Source organism: Halichoerus grypus, chromosome 11, assembly GCF_964656455.1.
Source record: "Halichoerus grypus chromosome 11, mHalGry1.hap1.1, whole genome shotgun sequence".
NCBI classification, from domain to species: Eukaryota; Metazoa; Chordata; class Mammalia; order Carnivora; family Phocidae; genus Halichoerus; species Halichoerus grypus.
This window is the reverse complement of record NC_135722.1, coordinates 12,544,683-12,568,911: the sequence shown is the minus strand read 5'-3', so window position 1 is coordinate 12,568,911 and position 24,229 is coordinate 12,544,683. Positions and strand designations below refer to the sequence as shown.

At 54.9% G+C, this 24,229-nt stretch overlaps 1 protein-coding gene across 7 annotated transcripts; it reads right to left on the bottom strand.

Moving 5' to 3' along the window:
* Positions 1–332: 332 nt before the first annotated feature.
* On the bottom strand, positions 333–24,229 carry SLC43A1 (solute carrier family 43 member 1). 7 transcript variants are annotated; one of them, XM_078057994.1, is made up of 17 exons: positions 24,148–24,229; positions 23,736–23,923; positions 22,276–22,442; positions 13,599–13,776; positions 13,434–13,489; positions 13,222–13,298; positions 10,800–10,892; positions 10,599–10,712; positions 8,843–8,976; positions 7,779–7,957; positions 6,537–6,683; positions 6,405–6,440; positions 6,053–6,191; positions 3,336–3,477; positions 3,047–3,120; positions 2,197–2,320; positions 333–1,098 (listed from the first exon to the last, which is right to left on the bottom strand). In XM_078057994.1, exons 3-17 carry the CDS (start codon positions 22,427–22,429, stop codon positions 952–954), a joined length of 1,794 nt encoding a protein of 597 aa, XP_077914120.1. In that variant the 5' UTR covers positions 22,430–22,442; positions 23,736–23,923; positions 24,148–24,229; the 3' UTR covers positions 333–951. The 7 variants fall into 7 exon arrangements, with proteins under 7 accessions (XP_077914120.1, XP_077914119.1, XP_077914118.1 ...); XM_078057993.1 differs by lacking the exons at positions 23,736–23,923; positions 24,148–24,229 and adding exons at positions 22,578–22,630; positions 22,972–23,186; XM_078057992.1 differs by lacking the exon at positions 24,148–24,229 and having other exon boundaries at positions 23,736–23,995.

The following is a 24,229-nucleotide window of genomic DNA, read 5'->3' as shown; positions in this document are numbered from 1 at the left end:
GTGTACATTTCAACAACCCTCCACCATCCCTCAGCATTATTTCTAAAGCATCCTGCCCTGATCCCCTGTACAGAGAAAGGCGACTTCCTGGATGCACCTCAAACCATGGGAAGTGGGGGGTAGGAGCAGAGGGAGGATGTGGACTCCCTCCGGACACCAAGGGCAGGGCACGGTTAAGAACCGGAAGATGAGCCAGACAGCCAGAGGTGGACAGGCTGACACTTCAGGTGTCCTACTTAATGCCCAGGCGAGCCTGGGTGAGGAAGAGAGATGGGGGTGTGGGAAAACACTCCCCCCCTACCCCCCAACAAAGATACAGGCACACACCAGCCGGTCTCTCACTTCCCTTTTTATTTTTCTCTAAGACCTGCCAAAAGCAGTACCAGGGAGGGAACCCGCCCTCCAGCCCCTGGAAGGGGCTTACCCCCCAACACCCCATCCGAGACACAGCGAGCACCTCAGGCCCCTTTCCTCTGAGGGGAAGGTTGTTTCATACACACACCTACACACGCACACACATGCACACGTGAGCATATACACACACGCGGGCTCTGGGCATTGCCTAGCTGGAACCCTAGGGGTAGCCTGTTTGCCTGTTGATCCCACAAGCCCCCAGGGGGCACCAGCAGGCAGGCCCCTAGGATGCAGGCCTAGAGAAAGGGCAGCCCCACACCCTGGTATCCGCCAATCTGAGAAGAAAGAGGGCCCAATCCTTCTAGCGCAGGGGCTGTCTTCAGTCAATGGAGCATTGCTTTGGGGAAATTTTTTTTTAGGTGTTTTTTTTTTTCTCCCTTTTAGCAAGTCCCTACAAAAATAGAACTTCTCTTGGTATTTATAAATCCATGGCCCAGCTCTGTGTGTATGTTACAGGTAGAAAAGCCACATGAGGCATTCCCTTTGGTTGCTCAGGCCTTGGCTGCCTGTCATCCAGGTCCCTTGGCCTTAAGACGTCTACGTGGTCACCTCAGAGCCGCCAAGCACCTTCTTTGGGCCATCCCAGTAGGTGGCATACTCCCTCTGGAGTCGGGCACGGTAGTAGAAGAGGTAGGAAGGTAGCAGGAAGCCCAGGAGTGAGAAGAGCAGGAGGCCCAGATTCACCTTGAGGGCAAGGAGAGAGAGACAAGAGTCAAGTAGGTACCAGTTTCCCCTCATCACCCTCAAGGACCCTCCTCAGCTTCCAACAGAGAGGAGGAGGCAGCCATTTTCATTCCAGGTCCTGGGCCAGAATGAGAAATACAGCTAGCACGTACTGTGTTCAATCACCGTTTCACCAATACTTCATCTAATGTTCAACAGCCTCGTGAAGTATCAGAGCGTGGTCTGAACCCTGGCTAAGGCCAGTGTCCACACGAGCTGGTGCCCTCTGGGGAGATACTGGGGGAGTCTGGGCTGGTGCCCAATCCAGGGCACCTTCTGAAATGGAAGCTTCTGGGCTGGGGACATTGATGACGGGATCCCATTGATCCAATTGAGGTTGGTGAGAAGAGGTTGGCAGATGGTGAAAGGAGCCCAGGCATGCAGCCGGGGGACGGAAGGCCCAGGACAGTGGCCCTCACTCGGGCGTGGCCTCAGCTCACATCCCGCTCTGCATGACTCGCTGTGTGACTTAGGCAAATCGCCTTGACTCTAAGTGCCTCGTCAGGGCAAAGATGACCTCAGCACCTCGTGAGCACCCCGTAAACCATGACTGTCCTTTCTTGATCGCTCTGCTGGGAGAAGGGTTACGGGACAGGTGGCCCCAGAGGGCGAAGAGAGGACCAGCTTTGGGGAGGCAGACGTGTGGTCGGTGGAAGGAAAAGCCCTTCTAACCATACCAAAGGCTGCTGCCCCATCTTGAGGGTGTTTGAGCTGAGAGGGTTTGGAGGAACCCCTTTCCAGAGGTGCTAAGAGCATCCGTGCCCTGGGTGAAACCAGACGGCATCAGAACTGGGCCACTTCACCAGGCACCTGGAGCTTCTTCCAGAGACACTCCTGGGCCCAGAGCAAGAGGCGCTGAGTCGGCAGGCTGGGGAATCTATTTTTCACTCTGTGAGGGGTTGTGATGGGTAGCCAGCTTGGGAAGCCCCTGATTAGAGACCTTCAGTCGGAGATAGGAGTCAGGGATTCTGTCAGATACGAGCCACCCCTCCCAACCCCAACTCCTCAGAACCCCTGGAAAGGGGGTCCTGCTCCCCACGTGCCACCCCCAGTTCTCACCCAGAAGGGCTCTCCTTTCAAGGGTCCCACCATGGCCATGAAAAGCGGCTGCTGGAGCAGGGCGAACACAGCACTGATGAGGGACTGCAGGCCCGTCAGCGTCCCGAAGTGGTTGGAGGGGAACCTGTCAATGGGGGGGGGGGGGGCCTGTTCAGCCATAACAAAGCCTCTGGCTTTTTCTGAGAGCGTAGCAGGAAGCCACGGAGTGACAGGAAAAGACTTATGTCCCAACAGGTGTCTCCAGCCCCTATGTTAAAAATAGACCAAGGGAGGCGAGGGCAGGCACGGGGAGCCCGCCGGGAGCTGCTGCACTCGGCCAGGGCAGGGGGGTGGCGGTGGGGAGGAGGAGAGGGTTGCATTTGGGGTCTGTGGACGGGGAGCTGGCGGGACTGCTGGGGACTGGACGTGGAGTGTGAGGAAGGGTAGAATCAAGGGTGACTCCGAGGCTCTGGCTGGAGCAGGTGAAGGACACAGGGCTGCCGGCGGGGGGGGGGGGGGGGGGGGCGGTTAAGAGGAGAGCAGACGTAGGACCAAAGTGTCATCAAACCAAGAATTTCGGCTTCCTCTAAGGCAGGACCTCCTGGTGCTGGAGGCCGCTGGTGGCGGGGCAGGCTGCCTTTGATAGAGGCGGGGGCCCCACCACCAGGGAAGCTCCGAGAGGGCGGCCCCCCCAGACAGCCTCCCAGCTCCCCGCTGACTCTGAGATGTCAGTCAGCACTCCGGGGGGGCAGCGGAGCGCAGGGAGGGCGTGAAGGGGTGTCCGGAGCCCTTTCAACTCTGCTCCGGGATTCTCTGGTCATGGAGGGAAAGCTCGGGAAGGCAGGCAGTTCAGCGCGGGCTGACGACTCACACTGCCGCATAGAGGCTGCCACATGCTGAGTGGTAGAAACCTCGAACCATGGTGTGCAGGACGAAGGTCGCAAACTGAAACCAAAGAGAGGGAAGAGGTGAAGAGCAGGTGTGGAGGCAGGAGGAAGGATGGGTAAGGTGAAGAGGGACACTGAGCCCCTGACAAACCAGTCCCCGGAAAACAGGCCCAGAGGATGAGAACCGTGCTTCCTGGAAGGCAGGCGCTGGGTGAAATGTCCCTCTGGAGGGGTCCTGGGAGGCAGGGAGGCGGGGAGGATGGAAGTGGGTACCTGGAGGTGTAAGCTGTCGATGAGGCAGGTGATGCCAAACCCCACCAGCAGAACGTTGGTCAGGGTGAAGGCGTTGATGGCATTGGTGAGCTTCTGGATCTTGCGGTAGCGGGGTCTGGCAGACTTGGTGGCAACCCCATCCCTGAGGAGAACAGGGTGTTACTGGCCGCTGCCTCCACCTCCCCAGCAGCTCCCTGGTTCTCGGGCTGGCCTCCCCTCTTCTACTGTGCCTTTGCTGTGGGGCAGCAAAGGGAGCAGGCCGTTTCTCCAGCCCTGTGTTTCTCGAAATGTGGCTCCCCCACCTATGACCCCAGTATCACCTGGGGCCTTTCTTTAAAATGCAGATTCCAGGCTCCCACCCCCAGAATCTCAGGAGTGTGGCCCAGGAATCTGCATTTTGACAAAGAGCCCAGGTATGTCTCACGCACACTGAAGTCTGAGGCTCAAGGATGGGAAGGAAGGTGGAGAACCGGGAGCTCTCACGCCACCTCCCACTGGAAGCCCCTACAAAAGCGTCTCTGCCCATCAGCCTGGACAAAAGTAGATGCTGCTCTGGGGACAGCAGCTTGGCCCCTGACTGTCCAGCAAGCCCCGCTCTGGCACAATCAAGGGCTCTGAGGGCTGCCCCAGGGGAGAGGTCAGTAGGCTGGGATGAGGGCAGGCTGCCCATCTATCCTAGACAGACAGCCCTGCCTTCAGGAGGCTGGGCGCCAGGGCTGGGGCACCAATGCTGGGGAGGGAAGCCACTGGATTGTTCCTTAAGATGCCTTCCCTCCTATCCTCTCAGGACAAACACAGAAAGAACACACGCAGTCAGAAAACCCCAGTTCAAGACCCAACGGTGGTCTCCAGCCAACAAGATGGGCCTCAGTGAGCCCCACCTCCTACTAGCCATACCCTGTGTCATCCCCTCCCACACCGGACCGGTCACTCTGCGTGACCGACAGAATACTACGGAAGCGATGGGACGTCACTCGTGAGATTTCACTGTGAAGGACACAGAGGCTTCCATCTTGGTCTCCCTCCCTTAGACCCCTGGCTCTGGGGGAAGCCAGCTGCCCGGTGGTGAGCAGCCCTATGGAGGGACCCAGGCAGGGAGGAGCCGCCTCTTCTGCCAACAGCCATGTGAGGGAGCTCAGTAATGGATTCCCCCACCCTGGTCAACACCCCCAGATATCTGTAGTCTTGGCCGACAGCCAGAATGTAGCCTCATGAGACCCTGCTATGGTCCGAATGGCTGTGTCCCCCCGAAATTCGTATGCTGAAAATCCTAAAGCCCAACATGATGGTATTAGGAGGTGGGGCTCTGCAGGGTGATTAGGTCACGAGGGCAGAGCCCTCCTCATGGGATTAGTGTCCTTAGAAAGGAGGCCCCACAGAGTTCTCTATTCCTTAGGCCATGTGAGGACACAGGGAGAAGTCTGCCACCCAGAAGAGGGCCCTCACTCAACCAGTGGCTCCCTGATCTGAGACTTCCAGCTTCTAGAACCGTGAGAACTAGCTTTCTATTGTTTTTAAGCTACCCAATGTGTGGTGGTGTTTTATTATACCAGCTCAAACAGACTCAGACAGACACTGAGCCAGAACCACCCAGCTAAGTCATTCCCAGATTCCTGGCTCAGAAACTATATGAGACAATAAATGTTAGCTGCTTAAAGAAGGCTTTAGGGTAGGGGCGCCTGGGTGGCTCAGTTGTTTAAGCGACTGCCTTTGGCTCAGGTCATGATCCTGGAGTCCCGGGATCGAGTCCCACATCGGGCTCCCTGCTCAGCGGGGAGTCTGCTTCTCCCTCTGACTCTCCCCCTCTCATGCTCTCTATCACAATCTCTCTCAATAAATAAATAAAAATCTTTAAAAAAAAAAAAAAAGAAGGCTTTAGGGTATATATATATATATATATATATATATATATATATATATATATACATATATACATACCCTTTATAAGATAGCTTCTACAACCTGCTACTAAAAGCTGTGTGATCGGGGCGCCTAGGTGGTTCAGTCGGTTCAACGGCGGACTCTTGGTTTCAGCTCAGGTCACCATCTTTGGGTCCTGGGATTGAGCCCCGTGTTGGGCTCCATACTTGAATCTGCTTGAGATTCTCTCTCTCTGTCCCTCCCTCTGCTTGGGCCCTCTCTCTCTCTCAAGTAAATAAATAAAATCCTTAAAAAAAATATGTTATTTATTTATTTGAGAGAGTGCACACACACGGGCACACAAGTGGGGGGAAGAGCAGAGGGGGAGGGAGAAGCAGACTCCCCACTGAGCAGGGAGGCCCGGGGCTTGATCCCAGCACCCTGAGATCACAACCTGAGCCAAAACCAAGAGTCAGACGCTTAACCAACTGGGCCACCCAGGCGCTCCAATAAATAAAATCTTTAAAATAAAATAAAAATAAATAAAAGCTGTGTGATCTTGGGTAAGTTACTTAACCTTTCTGTGTCTCAGCGTCCTCATCTGTGAAATGAGGACACCGCACCTCCCTCAGAGAGCTGCTGCAGGACTCAACAGGACAATGCAAGGTACCTCGTGCAGTCAGCACCTGAGGTGGGCTACACTTATCATCGACCAAGCTGTGCCCCCCCTCAGTTTCCTCCTCTGTAAAATGGGGAGAGGCTCCTGCTCTCCCAGGGCTCTGGGCAGAATGAAATGAGATGCTGGCTGTGAAAGCGCAGAGAAAGTGACAAGCTGTGGCCACCCCTGTGCCGGTCACCTGGCGTCTCCGAGGGCAGTGCCCTCACTGGGGGCGTCCACACAGTCCTTGATCCGCCAGTCCATGATGTAGCCGATGAGCGGGCAGGTGAGGAGGCACAGGAGTTGCATGGCCCCAAAGATGGAGGAGTAGAACCCCACTGGGAAGGACGGGAAGAGAAGCGGAGTCAGGAGACGGCATGACAGATGCCAGCAGCCCACTTCCGGGGCAGGACAGGGGGTGCCAGAAGAGCCTCCCCCGGGACCCCAGATTCTTCGATGCCCCGAACGCCCAGAGCTCCGAGGGTGGGCCCAGGCTCCCTCTGGAGCAGGCAGTGGTGGGACGGGTGTGGGCCAGGGCCTCATCCCCCTACCTGTCTCTGCCGCCCTTTTTCTCAGGATGTCCGTCTCTGATGGGGGGGTGGGGAGAGAAGCCAGAGTGAGAGGAGCTCAGCAGAGTGACCCTCCCGTGCCCCCGGCCCCCAGTGGGCTCAGCAGCACCTCACCATGCTCCTGGCCCCCAGTCACGAGGTACTCCAGCATCTTGTTCATGGCGGCCATGTAGAAGATGACCCGCAACTGGGTCATGCCCATGGTGAGGAGGCTCCACAGGAAAATGGGGGAGCAGAGGCTCTGGCGGAAGGGGATGGACTCTGGGGAGACAGCAGAGGGCGCCCCTGAGCCTCCCGATCTTCCATTTCCCTCTGATTGTCCCAGCGGATGCAGTTCCAGAGGGGGCTCTGACACTCACTACGTGACTCTGGAGGGACTGGTTTCTTCAAAAAGGACTGTTCAGACTCACCGGCCTCCAGGTTCTTGCCCAGTTTTATAACGATTGCAGCAGAACATTTTCCGGTGACCTCTGGATGTCCACGCTGGTGTGGTAATAATAACTCTAGCTACTGTGTATTAAGCACTGTGTGCCGCACACTTGACACATACCATCCCATTACTCAAAGCGTACAAAACCCTGTCTTTAGCCCATTCTACAGCTGAGGAAACTGAGGCCCAGAGCTCAATGACTTGCTCAAGCTCACGGGGCTGGAAGCGGCAGGTTGCCCGGCCTCACTCTGCCATGAGAGGCCAGCAGCACGGGTAACACCCTCACACCTGCACACCCCTGTGCCCGGAACAGAGCTTCCACATCCGTGGACCATTTAATCCTCACGATTAACTTCCCTGTTCAGTGGGTGTTATTGCTGCTAGTTTAAGAGATAAGGAAAGCCAGAGCAGGGTTACAGGATCTGCCCAGGTCACATGGTCTGCAACGGGGGCGCCAGACTCAAACCCCCATCTCTTGACTCCAAGGCGGGTGTACCTTCCCCTAATCTGGGAGCTGACTGATACCTTGCGAAGTGGCCCAGGCAGGAGGCTGCAGCTCCTCGTCCAGCCAGCAGGGGGAGCCAGCCAGCCGGCCAGGCGTTGGAGTGCCGGTCCTGGCCACCGGCTCACGCAGTCAGGGTCTGAAGCTAGTGGTTCAGAGGATTGCCCCGACTGCCCCACAGGCCTGCAGAGCCTGCCCCCTTCTGGAAGCTCCTCCCTCCCTCCTTCACCCAGGAATCCAGCAGAGTACCCCTGAGTCTGAACTTCCAGAATTCTCTGAGCTCTGATTTCTCCCCATTCTGTAAATGGGGAGCATGACCCACCTACATCATGGGGTGTGGAGAGAACACAAGGGAAGAGAATGAGCGCTTAGGATGAGTACTCACTGAGCCTGAGGGCCCACCCTCCCTGACCAGACGACTCACTCTCAGGAGGGCTTTCTGAGGCGCCACGAACATCCTGGGATGAGATGAAGACGTCAGCCCCCTCCTCCAGGCTGGGGGCCTTCTGGCTCAGACGCTGGCCCACGACGGTCACATGGGTGTAGAAGCGGTCACCTGTCACCTTGTGATCTAGGGCCAACCCTCTGAGCTTGATCTTCTTCCTGCCGGCAGCCAGGCCAGGGCATGTGGGGACCAGCCATGCAGACCCTGCCCTCAACAGCCTGCCTCTCCAGGTCTGTCCTGGTCGGTCCCAGGGGTGCTAAGCACCCTGGGACCTAGTGCTGACCGATGTGCCCACTGCGTCTGTCACTCAGAGCCCGGGCCAGGGGCCAGCTTGGCACCCAATAAGTGAAGGGTGGGTGAGTCATGAGGCAACTTGGGCTGTGCCATGGAGGCAGCATTAAGAATTCAGACTCTAGAGTCAGAGAGCCTGGTTCCAAGCTTTACCTCAACCCCCTTCGGTGGTACTACCTTAGGAAAGTCACTTTGTTCCCTGAGCCTTTGTTATTAATGGAGTTAATAACAGAAGCCACACCATAGGGCTGTTGAGAATGGTATGAGAGCTACGCACAGCTCCTGGCCTGTAGAAGACACTGGAAAAACATCAGCTTTTGACCGGCACCCTATGTGCTTCCTTGTGGAGCATCACCCCACCCCCACTGAACTGATAGGGCGTGGGGAAAAGGTGGCATTTAGCTTGCCCCATAAAGGGTGGGGCATTTGAGTCTTTGTATCCCCCTCCTGGGACCATATGGCACACGGCACCCTTGCTGGGATCCGTCCTACTCTGATCCCACCCTCCAAACTCAGAAAGGATATTACCAGTACCAGTCACCCTGTTCTGACCACCTGTTAGGTGCCACGTCTATTCACACACTTGTGGGTGGGGAGGATCAAGCCCATTGTACAGATGAGAAAACAGAGGCCATCTGCAAATGCAGGTCTCTGACACCAAAGCTGATTGTGTGCACTGCACGACCACCGCCGCCGCCCCCCCATCTCTCCCTCCACAGGGGGGGAGCTCCCCTCCTGACACAGCCACTCACGTGTAGTTGACTTCCTCAGGAGCCGGAAAGGCTTCGCCGGGCCAGTTGAGGGCACAGTTCAGAAAGATGAGACAGGCCAGGCCCGACCAGGTGAACATGATGACCACGAAGGACACGCCGGCGTCGTAGATCAGCTGTGGAAGGAGGGGGCAGGCCCATGGGGGTGGCCGCCTGGCCCCACCTCTTCCAGCCCAAGGCCAAGCCCAGGCCCCACTGGCCCGAGACAAGGTTTCTTTTACCCCATTCCTTGTGCCTAATTTGCAGATGAGGAAGCTGAGGCAGAAGTGAAGAGTCAGACCCAGAAGACCCACCACCCTCTTCCTTTGTAACCCCAGCCCCCTAACGAGGTCTGAAACAGTTCCTACAGAGAGCTGAAGTTGCTGGCCACAAGCACAAAAGGTCTTTGAAATCTCAATTACTATCTAAAAAAGACGCACAAATCTGCCTATGAGTCCATGCGCATGTTGGCTTTCACACAAAAATGCCATTTCATTTTATGTACAAAAGAGAAAAATTAATGTTCTAGGTTTCCCGGGCCTAACTGTGTTTATCTTGCCCCTTCCCGGCACATTCCCCGAGGGAAAGACAAACCCAATCTGAGAAGCCTTATCTCTCCTTGCACAGGTGTTCCCAGGTGCGCAGGACAACTGTGTGTGTGTATGCACGCACATGCAAGGGCTCTGCCCAAGGCCTCCCCACCCCAGGACAAGTAGGTTCTGAACTGATTGGAATTCGGTGCCAACGGGGAAGCCAGGTACACAGAGATGGTGTCCCTCCCCTTGTCCTCCCTGCTTGGGATGACTGACATCTGCCATCCCCTCGGGCTCTGGCTCAGAGCTCCCGTGCAGCCTGGGAGCATGTCTGTTCCTCCTCAGCCTGGGGCCTGGATGCTCTTTCTTCCCTGCAGACGGGATAGCGCTTCAAGGAAAACGGAGAACCTGCCACCCTCCATGCCTGGTACTACCTGAACAGTTGATGGCCACCCCCACAAATGCACTCTCAAACTCCTTCGGATGCCTAGCAAGTGCCTTCTAAACTAACAAACGTGACTGCCCCAGGCGGAATCTGAAGGGTATGCGATGGCCCGGGTGAAATCACGCCTTGATGTCCTTTGATATCAGAGGAAGAAATGAGGCCCCAAGCTTGCCCCCAGGCTAGAATTCAGGCCTTCTGGTTCTAGTTCCACCGGGCGGATCTGTCCAGGCTCCAGCCCGGTATGGACTACGTTCATGACCCTGGACCCAAGGCAAACAGTCTCTCCAAGGCAGGAGAAGGAGACGTGGCTGGAAAGGCTGGGTGAGGCCAGAGAGGTCAAGGGCATTGAATGCATTCCTGAAGGGGTTGGACTTGATTCTGTCAGTGAGCCAGGCCTCCAACTAAGAGCATTCTAGAAGTCATGTGAGGGGCTGCCTAGGTGGTTCGGTTGGTTGGGCAGACGTCTGCCTTCCGCTCAGGTCGTGATCCCTGGGTCCTGGGATCTCGCCTGCTCCGGCTCCCTGCTCAGGGGGGAGTCTGCTTCTTCCTCTCCCTTTGCCCCTCCCCCTCCACTTGTGCTCTGTCTCTCCCTTTCTCTCTCTCGAATAAGTAAATAAAATCTTAATAGAAAAAAAATAGAATCATGTGAATGACAGACTAGAGAGGGGGAAGGTCAAAGGCAGGGAGACCAGCTAGGAAGGCTTGAAGTAGCCCAGGAGAGAGGATGGAGGCTTGGCTGGGGCGGCAGTAAAGGGAAGGGGGCAAAGCAGGGAGGTTAGACCTGCAGGTCCACAGCAACGTCCAGGCTCTCCCCATGATGCTTCAGTGCTTTGCCCCATGGTGGTGGGGATGGACCTCTGACCGGCAGGAACAGGATCCTCAGACACGCCGGCCACTACTCACCCAACCCCGAGTTTTTGTGTCAAGACAAAAAGAAAACCCAAGTGACCTCACTGCCCCCACCCCCAAACAGTCCCAATACCTTGACTCCCGGGAACGTGATGGCAGAAGAGGCGTAGGAGCCGATCATGAGGGCCATGAACGTGGACCGCAGGCTCCCGAACATGTTGGGCAGCTGAGGGAGGGAAGCAGCCCTAGTGAGCTGGGGGACCCTCACAGCCACCCAGGGCGCCCCTTGCCCAGCCCCATGGGGTAAAGCCTGGATGCATCCAGCCCCACCGCCCTCAAAGTGAGCTCCAGGAACACCAGCTCCGGGAGATGCAGCAGAAAAGTCTGAAGGCAAAATCACGGTCGGAAACTAGCCAACAGCCTCCTAGAGACTCCCAATGCACTTTAGCATCTGAAAGGTTCCCGGACATGCCCTCAAAGACAAAAATTTGTCAATTTTGTTTAACCCCCCGGGGTTTCCAAAGTTAGTTGTTAATGGAGCCCTTCTATTGGGTGCCGCCTCTTAATAACCCATGCAATGGGTGTTTAAGAAAAACTGATCTAGTGCAACCCATTTGACAGATGAGAAAACTGAGGCCCAGCAAGGGAGAGAAATGTACTCAAGTTCACAGAGCTCGTTACTGACTTTCTCCCCTGTTCTGGCGATCGTTGCTCTCTCCCAAGCCCCAAGGCTGTGACCATGGCTGGCTCTGGAATTAACCCTCCTGGTGACGCCAAAGGTCCCAGTCTGCTGAGCCAGGACGAGTCATGGGAGGTGCCAGGGAGGTTAGGGTGGAGCTAAAGGAGGGGCAGGGGCAGGCCAGGTGTCCAGAAGAGGCGGCTCTGACGTCCAGAGCAGGCCCAGAATTCCCACCAGTAGAGAACTGATCATATGTTCTGCTCACCCGCCTGAGCCAGGCCCTCCGGGGAGGAGAAAGCAAAGTCACGCTGCCCTTTGTGTACACCCCCCTCTGGCCCCACCATCCTCCCCAGGTCAACAGATCCCATAGCTGGGAGGGGCCTTAGATGCCATACCAAACTTCAACCCTCTCTACAAAGGGGGTAACCCAGGCCAAGAAGGGGGACCTCAAATACCTTGGGGAAGGAAGATGGTAAACACGGAGAACGGAGTCCTCCACCACCTTCCAAGTGGCTATGAAAAAGGGGTGGGACCAGGCTGACCCTCACTGGGGTAGAGGTTTCCCCGACACCCAGTATCTGCAAGGCACGCCGCCAAGGACGCGGGGGGGAAAGTGCCAGGGCCAGGGCCAGGGCCGGAGAGCGGCCGAACCCTTGGCGCCCCCGCCCCAGGGTCCCCGGGCGCTGCCTCCGCCCGGCAAAGCGCGCCGGGGGCAGGGCGCGAGGCCGACCTGGCTAACCCGGGCCGAGGGGTTGGGCAGCACTGATGTCCCAGCTGGGTCCGTCCTGGCGGGCTAGGGCAGAGGCCCGGGGCGGGGGGCGGCGGCGGGGCGGGGCCGGGGGGCGGGGCGGGCGCCGGGCCCTGCTATTGGCTGGAGATTACTGGCGGCGGGGCAGGGGGAGGAGCGGCGGGGCGGCGGGCAGAGACCCCTAGGCAGGCCGGGGCAGGGTCCGAGGTTGGGCGCCGCGGAGGGAAGGGATTCAGGGCCCGAGCCAAGTTGCGTAGCGTGGAGAAGGGGCTGCGCAGCGGGGCGGGGAGGAAGGGATCCGCTTCCTTAGTTGTGAAATGTCCCAGGCTGGAATTAAAGGCGGCTGCTGGGTGAGGTGAAATTCAGCCAAAAACACCCAGTTTGGCGGTCAGGGATAAACAGCCGGAGGCTCGCCCAGCCAGGAACCCTTCCCCCACCACACACTCAGAAGCCTTTAACCCTTGCGCTCACTCACATCTATAAACATACACACTCAGAGCAACACGCACACCAAACACACGTATGTAAGAGGTCGCGTCATGGAACAAGCTGTTTCTGTAGGTCCAGCACGGTCGAGCGCCGGCCAGTTCACACGGTTTAACCTCATGCGCTCACATTCACGGACACACGCCCTTCCCCATCTAGAGCACCGCACAATACACAACGTGGCAAACGCACACCCCAGCTGCTCCTTCTCTGTCACCACCCATCACGACACCCAATTTTATTCTCTTTCCAGAACTAACGACTACTGACATCATTTACGAGTTTACTTGTTTGGGGGCGTTGCCTGGTCGTTCAACCACCCCCCCCAAAAACGGAAGTTCCAGGAAGGTGAGGAAGTTGGCAGTTCTGTTTGAGCCGTGGCCCCAGTGTGTAGAACAGCGCTGGGCAGACATTACATGCTCGGGACACACGCACAGCCCAACACCCACACTCACACACTGTCGCATCCCCACGTGCACAGCCTCACACCCACCCTTAGCTGCAGCCTACAGGGTTCCAGACCCACACAAGCATTTGCTCTGCAGCCACGGGCCCCTCCCTCACCCATTCTCCCCCTCCCTCACCTCTACCCCCACCCCACTCCTGGGTGCCCTGCTGCCAAGTGGGGCCTGTCACACTCACCGTGAGTGAAGAGAACGTTAGGCAGATGCCACCAAAGCCATTCAGGGACAGCGCCAGGAATATCAACGGAGACAGAACTGGGAAGGGGAGAGGGATGGGTGAGGGCATTTGGGGAGCTGTTGTGAGGCCAAGGGAGGAGCTGGGATGGCAGATGATCCACCTGCATCCACCCATTCTTTTCTTGTGGGCGCACGAGAGGCCAAACAGCTCACCTCTGGTGTCCCGAGAGGCCAGGGCCATGAGGGCGCAGGATGCAGCGAAGCTGGCGCTGTGGAGACCCAGGGCAGGGGGAGGAGTTGCCCGTGAACACTCTGAGCCTCTCCTCGCCCTGCGGTGCCAGCCCACCTTCCAGCCCCGGACGGGCCCGGCCGCCTCACCTGCCGACTAGCCGCGTGGGCCGGGGGCCAAAGCGGTCCATGAGGATCCCCAGCGGCAGGGTGGTGGCGCTGAGCACAAAGGAGCCGATGGTGAAGCCCAGGTTGAGCATCTCTTCCTGGCCGTCACAGCTCAGCCACTTGTACTGCTCATCCTGGGTGATGTTGGTGGTGTTCTCAGCTGAGGAAGCAAGGGAGGGCTCAGCACGCGGCAGCACGAGCTGCTGGGCACAGGACAGAAGGGCCTGGGGCCGGGGCTCCTGAGCTTAGGACTTCCTGCCAACCTGGCAACTTTGCGTGTGGCCCAGAGTCCTATCTACTCTGGTGAGGACTCATCCTCAAGGTAAACTGCTAACTTGGAGTCATGACAAGTTAATAAAAAAGCTTAAGGGGAAGGAGGGCGATTCACTTCACTCGGTGCTCACTGAGTCACGAGGTGGCTGCTTCCCTGCCCCGTTTTTTGCCTACGCATCACTGCCAAAGGGTGCACTCGGGGGTGCACCGGGAGGGCAGCCCAAGCAGGGTCTGAATTCCCACTGCCGTCCCTACAGGCTGGGCAACCTGGAACAAGTCACTTCCTCTCTCTGAGCCACAGGCCCCTAGCCTGTGACAGGGAGCGGAGGAGGCCTAGCCCGTGGGTTCCTTAGATTCAGCTGGGGAAAGTAAGTTTGGCACAGGGCCTGGCCCAGAGAAGGTTCTCCTGAAACACCTGACGAAGGGGTAGGTGGTGGCCCTCCCGGGGGGTCTCGATGTAGTCAGCCTCTTCTCTAGGTGCTGGGGATCCCACAGTGAATAAAAACGGAAGCTCTCAGCTCTCGTGGGGCTTATATTAGATACAAAACAAGTAAACAAATGGACCCTGATTGAAAGAGTGACAGGTGCTTTTGGGGCGCCTGGCTGACTCAGTCAGTAGAGCATGCGACTCGATCTCGGGGTTGTGAGTTCAAGCTCCATGTTGGGCATAGGGCTTACACAGAAAGAAAGAAAGGAAAGAAAGAAAGAAAGAAAGAGAAAGAAGAAAGAAAGAAAGAAAGAAAGAAAGAAAGAAAGAAAGAAAGAAAGAAAGAAAGAAAGAAAGAAAGAAAAGGAAAAGTGAAGAGTGCTGAGTGCTGTCAAGAGAACAAAACGAGGACGTGAGGATGCCTGAATGCTGGCAGGGGAAGCACCTGCCCTGGGTGGCCACAATGACTCCTGACTTCAGATATCCGAAGGGCTTGCAGGCAGCAGAGGGGTGAAGTGACCTGTGTGTTAACGTGAGGAAGAACATGAGGAAGAAGTTTCAGATCATGAGTGCTGGCCAACCAGGCGAGGAGGCACCTCGGGCCACAGGGAGCCGGCCACAGTACCAGCTGCCTGGGACACTGGGGGAGAGTGCTCAGGCCCGTGGGAGAAGCAGTGGGGGGGTTTAGACCATGGCCTTTGGGGTTCAGGCTAGCCTCATAATTTCATGGTGGTCACAATCACTCTTCATTTCTCCACCAGGTTCATCTGCTTCGCTTTATTCAGTCTCCGTGCACTTCCGGAACATCTACTGTATGCCAGGCACCGAGTTGGGGCAGTGGGTGAAGCGGGAAGAGATGGAAAGATGCAAAGATCATTTAGGCCAGAGGCTGCAAACAGGCGACCAGCAGTGGCCCACACACGTGTTTTGCTTGGCGTGCAAATTGTAACTGGGTGCAGTTTAAAATTGGGACTTATCCCCGAACAATTTGGCTTCTCTTTAAGAAGCCAGAAGATCGGGGCACCTGGGTGGCTCAGTCAGTTAAGTGTCTGCCTTCGGCTCAGGTCATGATCCCAGGGTCCTGGGATTGAGCCCCGCCTTGGGCTCCCTGCTCAGTGGGGAGCCTGCTTCTCCATCTTCCCCTGCTCGTGCTCATGCTCTCTCTCTCTCTCAAATAAGTAAATAAAATGTTAAAAAAAAAAAAAAGAGAGAGAGAAAGAAGCCAGAAGATCTGGCCATTGCTGGCGCTGAATGGAGGTCAACCCTTCCCACCACAGCTTGCCCTCTCTAGGCCACCCAAGTCCTCCCCTCTGCTGTAGCTCCCGGGCATTTGCCATCTTACACCTGTCCTACTTTATTATGATTATTAAATTCTGATTATTAATTAGTTATTATGACCTGCCTGATCCCTGTTGGCATATGAGCGTGCAGCCCCTGAATTAGACCCTGGCCCCACTCCTCAGTCTTTCACCATCAGATGGCACCTTCCCTTACACTGTCCCACTAGCTCTGGATTAATTAACACCTACTTTGTGCCAGGCTTTTTTATACAGTATCTCATCCGATCCTCACAACCTCCCTGCGAAGTGAGCCCGATGATCCCCATTTTATAGACAATGAGGCTCTGAGAAGCTGGCAATTCGCAGCCGCACCGCTTCCTACAGGCAGGCTTCCATTCGGACTCAAGACTGTCTCCAAGGCCAGCACTCTTCCATCCCCCACAGGACCCCTCGGTCCTGAACGCAGCAGCTCAGGGCGCTTCCCAAGCTTGTGTTGGTGCTGGCGAGGAGACGTGTTCCTCCGCCCATGGAGCATGCCAGCCCTGTGGATGGCTAGTAATCAAGGTCAGTTAGTGCACCAGTCTGTCTGGTTTATCAATCAGCCTCTTGTGAGCCTGGTTAACGTGAGATAGCTCCTGAGGCCTGATCACTCTGGTAATTGGCTAAAGCTGGACTTCTTGGATAAAGCCAGCCCAAGTTGCAAAGGCTCCTTAGAACGCTATCCATGCCAATTACAACAGAAGAGGTTGTCGAAATCCAACGGCCCCACTTGTATAAGCAAGTAAAGTGAGGCATGGGGTGGCACAGGGAAAATGTATTGAGTTAGTAGTAGAGCTGAAGCCTTAGAAAAGAATTTGTTTCCCAAATTGTGGTATGCACAGCATGTGGGACACTCAAGATGGGTTAGGGGGTACAGGGAATGGATTTTGATGTTTCATAGTTATTAGTCATTTCTTTTTTTTTTTTTTAAAGATTTTATTTATTTATTTGAGAGAGAGAGAATGAGAGAGAGCATGAGAGGGGAGAGGGTCAGAGGGAGAAGCAAACTCCCCACTGAGCGGGGAGCCCAATGTGGGACTCGATCCTGGGACTCCAGGATCATGACCTGAGCTGAAGGCAGTCGCTTAACCAACTGAGCCACCCAGGCGCCCAGTTATTAGTCATTTCAATGTATATCAGAAACACACATAAATACACACATACATATGTGAATGTATTGGAAAAAATGTATGCATGAATATGTACATTAGAAATATGCATATGGGGGTGCCTGGGTGGCTCAGTCAGTTAAGCGTCTGCCATCGGCTCAGGTCATGATCCCAGGGTCCTGGGATCGAGTCCCGCATCAGGCTCCCTGCTCAGTGGGGAGCCTGCTTCTCCATCTCCCTCTGCCTACCTGTCTGCCTACTTGTGATCTCTCTGTCTCTGTCAAGTAAATAAATAAAATCTTAAAAAATAAATAAACTGAAACATTAAAAAAAAAAAAAGAAACATGCATATGGGGCGCCTGGGTGGCTCAGTCGTTAAGCATCTGCCTTCGGTTCAGGTCATGATCCCAGGGTCCTGGGATCGAGCTCCGCATCGGGCTCCTTGCTCAGCTGGGAGCCTGCTTCTCCCTCTGCCTGCCGCTCCCCCTGCTTGTGCTCTCTCTCTTTCTGTCAAGCAAATAAATAAAAATCTTAAAAAGAAATAAAAAATAAAAAAGCGTTTAAAAAAATAAAGTTAAAAAAACATGCATGTTTTTCTAATATATTCACATATCTATGTGCATATGTGTTTCTGATGCATATAGATACATATGTGTATGTATCAGACACATATATGTGTGTGATGTGTGTGTGTGGGTAAGTACAATCAAACCCAAAATTCCAAGGGTATTACACTTTAAATTTCGGCTAATTTTTTTAAATGGGTTGATTTAAAAGGAAGCGTTAAGTAAACAGTACCTATGACACAGAAAAGATAACATCATCCTCATGCCCTGATGCTTCACTTTCCTGCAGTCGACAGTCACATTCACCAAACACCTGTAGGATTAGGCTCTAGCTGGTTGTTTCGTCTATGGCAGGACTGCTCCAGGAGAACTCTAAGCTAAAGAAGGTTGAGGACCAGGAGGCAGGTCGAGGAGTCAGATCTTGGGTTGAATCCTCACTCTGCCCCTTATTAACTGTATGACCTCAGGCAAGTTACTTAGCCTCTCTGAGCTTCAGCTTTCTCTTCTACAAAATATGTTATTAATAATACCTAGATCACAGATCTGCTGTGAGGACTGAAGATCTAAATAGCAAATAGTAAAGGTTTGATGAACTTTAGGTGTTGTTTTATTGTTTTGGAACTTTTGCTGGATATATAGCAGTATGTGTTAAATTGATTTGCCCCTGCCTGAATTCTGAGTAACAGAGCCCTCTTCAACTATTGACACCCCTAGAGGTGGTTCGACCGCCCACCCCAGGGCACAGCTTGAGGGGGAACAGAAAACACTGAGAAGACAGATGGTGTGGCCAGGGACCCCCAAGGCCAACACTAGTGAACACCTCAATCATGAAGTCCACATTTTCTAACTGCCATCATTTGGTGCTCCCATCATTACTCTGTGGCAAGAAGGATGAGGGGCATCCACTCTGTTTTGCAGACTTAGAAGTGGAGATCCAGAGAGGACAGGTGACTTGTCTAAGGTCACACGGCAAATGACAGCAAAAACTGGGTCCAGCACATAATAACGACCTCCACCTGTAGTCCACATGCTTGTTCTCACTTCATTTTCACAGCAGTCCCATGGGGTAGGGATGATTGGTCCCATTTTACATACGGGAAAACTGAGATATTCAGAAAGCTAAGTAAACACCTAAAATAAGCCAAGAGACACACAGAGTTGGAAGCCATGCTGCCTGGCTCTTTCCACACACTGTGGGGACACACATTCCTGGTCTGATTCGGTGTCCTTGGGAATGTGGCTTCAGGAAGCAGAAAATAGGGGTGCCTGGGTGGCTCAGTTGGTTGGGTGTCTGTCTTCAGCTCAGGTCCTGATCCTGGGGTCCTGGGGTCCTGCGATCGGGGCTCCCTGTTCAGCTGGAGAGTCTGCTTCTCCTCTCGTTCTGCCCCTCCCTCAACTCGCGCTCTCTCGCTCTCGTGCTCACTCCTCTCTTTCTCAAATAAATAAAATCTTTTTAAAAAATGTTTAAAAGTGGGACGCCTGGGTGGCTCAGTCATTAAGTGTCTGCCTTTGGCTCAGGTCATGATCCCAGGGTCCTGGGATCGAGCCCCGCATCGGGTTCCCTGCTCAGCGGGAAGCCTGCTTCTCCCTCTCCCACTCCCCCTGCTTGTGTTCCCTCTCTTGCTGTCTCTCTCTGTCAGATAAATAAATAAAATCTTTTAAAAAAATGTTTAAAAGAAACAGAAAATAACCACTTTTGATAGGGCAGCATGACTGAGGGTACAGCACCCCCAATCAGCCTGATGGCTCAAGGATTTAGGCTAAGTCACTTGAGGGAATGAGAGCCAGGGGAAGAGAGACAGGCTCTGCCTTGCTTTCCAAGAGTGGACAAGTAAGTTCTGAGAAAGGAGGGTTCGCTTTGGTCACCTCTAGTGATCCCAGACAACCGGGCTCAGACACATGCTCACTTCTGGACAGCTCAAAACACCAGGTGGACACCTCACACCAGATGAAATTACCCCCACATGGACCCAAGATCTAAATGTAAGAGCTGTAACTATAAAAACTCTTAGAAGAAAACACAGGCATAAATCTTTCTGACTGTAGGTTGGGCAAGGATTTCTTATACATGATACCAGAACACAAATAGCAAAGAAAAGGACAGACTGGACTTCATCAATATTAAAAAACTTTTGTGCTCCCAAGGACACCATGAAGAATGTGAGAAGACCATCCACAGGGGGAGCAAAATTTTGCAAATTGTAGATCTCATAAGGGACTTGTATCTAGAATATAAAGAACTCTTACAACTCAATGATAAAAGAGCAAATAACCCAACTTAAAAATGGCCAAAGAATCTGAACAGACATTTCTCCAAAGAAGATATACCAAGGGTCAAGAAACACATGAAAGGTTGCCCACCATCATTAGCCGTTAGGGAATTGCAAATCAAAACCCTAAGAAGATGATATTTGCTGCAACGACGTGGATGGAACTGGAGGGTATTATGCTGAGCGAAATAAGTCAAACAGAGAAAGACATGTATCATATGACCTCACTGATATGAGGAATTCTTAATCTCAGGAAACAAACTGAGGGTTGCTGGAGTGGGGGGTGGGGTGGGAGGGATGGGGTGACTGGGTGATGGACACTGGGGAGAGTATGTGTTCTGGTAAGGGCTGTGAATTGTGCAAGACTGTTGAATCTCAGATCTGTACCTCTGAAACAAATAATGCAATACATGTTAAGAAAAAAAACAAAAGAAGAAGATAGCAGGAGGGGAAGAATGAAAGGGGGGAAATCGGAGGGGGAGACACCCATGAGAGACGGTGGACTCTGAAAAACAAACTGAGGGTTTTGGAGGGGAGGGGGGTGAGAGGATGGGTTAGCCTGGTGATGGGTATTAAAGAGGGCACGTTCTGCATGGAGCACTGGGTGTTATGCACAAACAATGAATCATGGAACACTACATCTAAAACTAATGATGTAATGTATGGTGATTAACATAACAATAAAAATTTTTTAAAAAAGAAGATATTTGCATCCACTAGAATGGCTTATTATAATAAAAAAGACAAGCAATCATCAGTGTGAGCAAGGATGTGGAGAAACTGGAACCCTTTACACTGCTGGTGGGGAAGGAAAACGGGGCAGCCACTATGGAAAACAGTCTGGTTCAACATGGAGTTACTTTCTGACCTAGCAATTCTACTCCTCGGTAAATACCTAAGAGGAAGGGAAGCCTATGTCCACACAAAAATTTGCACCTCAGTGTTTATAGAAGTATTCATCATGGCCAAAAAGTGGAAGCAAATGCCTATCAGCTCATGAATGGATAAATAAAATGTGGTCGATCCATACAGTGCATTATTATTCAACAATGGGAAGAAACCAAGTCCTGACACCTGCTACAACACGGATCAACCCCGAAAACATCATGCTAAGTGAAAAAAAGCCAGTCACAAAAGACCACATATTATAAGATGCCATGTAGATGAAATATTCAAACAGCACCTATCATTGATGGGTAAAATCAGGCTACTACAGAGTGTTAGAAAGGGAGGGCTCCCCAAAGCCGCCCATCATTGGGAAGGCCAAATTTTTCCACAGAAGAGCTGAAGAGAAGATTAAGGGTGAGGGGTGGCTGTGTCCTGGTAGCTTGAAGCCCCGGGGGTGGGGGGTGGGTGTTTACTAAATGGTAACAAGTGCTTTAAAAAAAAAAATCTATTTTTGTCCTAGGTAAACCGAGGCACTGCTAAATGGGTACAGGATTACTTTCTGGGGTAAAGAAAATGTCCTAAAATTGATTATGGTGATGGCTGCATAACTTACTAAATTGTATACTTTAGGGGCACCTGGGTGGCTCAGTCGGTTAAGCGGCTGCCTTCGGCCTAGGTCATGATGCCAGGGTCCTGGGATCGAGCCCCGAGTTGGGCTCCCTGCTCAGCAGAGTCTGCTTCTCCCTCTCCCTCTGCTCCTCCCCTCTGCTCCTGCTCTCTCACTCTCAAATAAATAAAATCTTAAAAAAAAAATTGTGTATTTTAAATGGGTGAATTGTAGGGTATATGACTTAGATCTTAAAGTTTTCACACCTGTTTTTAAAAAGGCACGGGTGGAGGGATGGGCAGCAAAAGGGAAGCAGGAGTTTGGGGGTGATGGAAATATTCTAAATATTGATTGAGGTGGGTGATGGTTCCTGAGACACACATTTGTCAAGTCTCATCAAAATGTGTGATGTAGATTAATCTTCGAAAAAGTTGATTACAAAAAAACAAACCAAACAGGTGGAGTAAGGCAAGGAGGAGCTCCAGGATGAGCAGTGGCAAGCACCAAGAACACGAGGTGACAAAGAGCAGGTCCTCTCCAGTCTTCAGCATAAACAACTCAGAGGGGACCTGGACTCCTCCCCTCCACTCAGGAGCCGTAGAATTCCTACTTCCTCATTAGGGGCCGCTCACAGGAAGCCAAAGGAATTGAAATGGAAAACAGGGTCCCTCCACAATGCAGGCTTATTAACCTTGTGCAGATGGGTGATTTGAACACCTGGGGGCTCAAAGTCTTAGAAGAGGAAGGGCACAGACCTATTAAGTTCAAGTGCACTTTGTAGGCGCTCCTTTGTCTTGTTTAGTCTTACAGGAGCCCTGGTTAAAAAAAAAAAAAAAATCCCTCACCCAGCTAGGTGCCGCAGCTCTCCTTCTAGAGGTTTTCATCTTGCTCTAGCTAGACCTGAGGCTGCCAAAGACTTAGGACTCTGCCGGTCAGTCCTGGGGTCTGCGTACCCAGCAGGATACCTGGCATTCAGTGAAGACTGGATTAGATCAACGAGGTAGAGTGAGCAGAACGCCACCCACTCTCTAGGGGAAGTGTGAAGAGGTCAAGAAGTGGGGCTGTCCAACTCCTGCCCAGTGCTCCGTCTCAGGCAGCCCTGCTTTCTGTGCCCTCGGCCACCTGTTCTTTTCCAACGTCCACCTGGCCAGAACTTCTGCTGCCCCTCCCCCAGCCGGACTTGCCCCTCCTCGGGCATACCTGAGCACAGGATGGAATAGAAGCCCTCCTGCTTGAGCATGATCAGCAGGGAGCCCCAGCCCAGGAGCACAGCCGAGAAGAAGAGGTTCTCCAGCACCGCGGTGCAGGCCATCCACCAGCGCCTCTGGTACGCCTGCTGCAGCGTGGGGGCCATGCCGGCCGCGAGCCTGCACAGGAACACCGCGCTGAGCGACGGGACCCCCCTCCCCGCCCCCGCAGCGGCCCCCGGGAAGGGTCTCGCATCATGGTGGCTCCCGAGACCCCTCGAACCAGCCCCGGGCTTCCCGGCGGGCGCCGCCAACCTGGCTCTGGGCGCACCGGCAGTGCCAGGGGTTCACGCGGCGCCGGGCTCGCACTATCGGAAACAAGGAAGGTCCTGTGTGAGCGCAGCAGATTCCTGGCGCGCTGCCGGCCTCTCCCACGCGGGCCAGAACGCGCGGAGCCCCGCTGCCCGGGCCCAGCCCCGCACTTCCCCAAGTCCCCAAAGGTCAGCAAGGGGCACAGCGCGCTCTGAAGCCACCGCTGGCCAGTATCCGGCCGCCCGCGCCAGGAAGGACCCCCAGAAGCAAGCAGGAGGAGGAAGGGGAAGTCTGGGGCTCGCCTAAGACCCCCCCCCCTTCCTGCTGCCCGGGTAAGACCACTCCTCTGCTCCGGGGCCGGGCCCCCGCCAGCCCTCCACCCTCCCCCTTTCCGCACCGGGCGACCCGTGTCCCTGCAGTCTCTCGGTCCTGGCCAACAGCTGCCACGTGGATGGGGACCTAGGGCGGGTCGGGGCGCCCCTCACTCACTCGGCGGGGCGCGGGCCACCACGCGGCACGCATCCGCGCCAGCCCGCGCTCTCCGGCCGGGGAAGGGGGCTCGCGCTCCGGCAGGAAGTTTCGCGGCCGCTGACTTTATAAGGGCAGTGGTGGCGGATGGGCCAGCGGGCCGGCGGCGGGCGGGTGTGTTTACCAGAGGGAGGGAAGGAGCCCCAGCTCCCCCCGCCGCGGCCGCCGCCACCACCGTGGGAGGAGACGGGACACGGGCGGCGCGGGGGCGGGGAGCGGCAGGGGGGGAGACTGACACCGCCGAGAGGAGACGGACGGGGAAGGGCAAGGGGGGAAGGGCAAGAGGGAGGGGCGGAGGACACCAGATGCGGCTCCCCGGGCCTCAGTACCCTCATCTGTGAAATGGGGCTCTGGGTTCCCGCGCGTCCGCGAGTCCGTTCAAACTCCGACAGGACTGTTGCTCCAAATTGAGGAAGTGAAGCCGAGCGGGCGGAGAGGAAGAGGGGAGTCCGAGGGGCCGAAGGGAAGGGGAGGGAGGGGCACGCTTGGAGAGACGCGACAGTGCGCCGCGGGACCCACGGGCTCGGGGAGCGGGTTTTTCTTGGGGAGCCTGCGAGTGTCGGTGGGAGCCGGCCCGGGGGGGCTCTCAGCGGACCCGCGGTTGGGGACCCGCTACCCACACCCACTGCTCACCTCCGGTCTGGGGGCAAACGCGCCTCCTGCAGCCGCGGGCCCAGCTCCGAACCGCACGGGCGCTCGGACTTCTCTGCGCGCAGGGGCCGGGCCGCCTCGGCGACTCAGCGCCGCAGTCCGGTGTCCTTGCCTCCTCAGTCCCCTCGGGTGAAGTCGGGGGGCTGGGAACCCGCCGGGCACCCGGGATCCTTGAGGTGGGGCATAGACCAAGTGGATCCACTGAGTTAAGCGTTGTATTTACACTCGTCCCGGGCTGCGCCCTGAGGTAGGGGCGGGGGCTCCCTTTTCTTCCCCTCCCCCTAGGTCGAGTTTCACGCGCACGTGACTCGCCATCGGGTCCCCAGATACTCTCCCCCGGCACACGCCCCAGCACCTAATATTTCCACCCTCACCCTCACTCCCTCACCCTCACCTTCTCCCTCGGGCCCCCCAGATGAATTGGGCAGCGCCCTCTGTATCCTTGGCCAAAACGGAGAACGACTCAGCTGGAGCAG

Coding starts and splice junctions, on each gene's coding strand:
- SLC43A1 (XM_078057994.1), bottom strand. CDS start 22,429: ATGGCCCCCACGCTGCAGCAGGCGTACCAGAGGCGCTGGTGGATGGCC. Junction 7,958..8,842: donor CCTGAGGAAGTCAACTACAC/GTGAGTGGCTGT, acceptor GGCTGCCGGCAG/GAAGAAGATCAAGCTCAGAG. Junction 6,684..7,778: donor CTCAGAAAGCCCTCCTGAGA/GTGAGTCGTCTG, acceptor CTGTCTCCCCAG/AGTCCATCCCCTTCCGCCAG.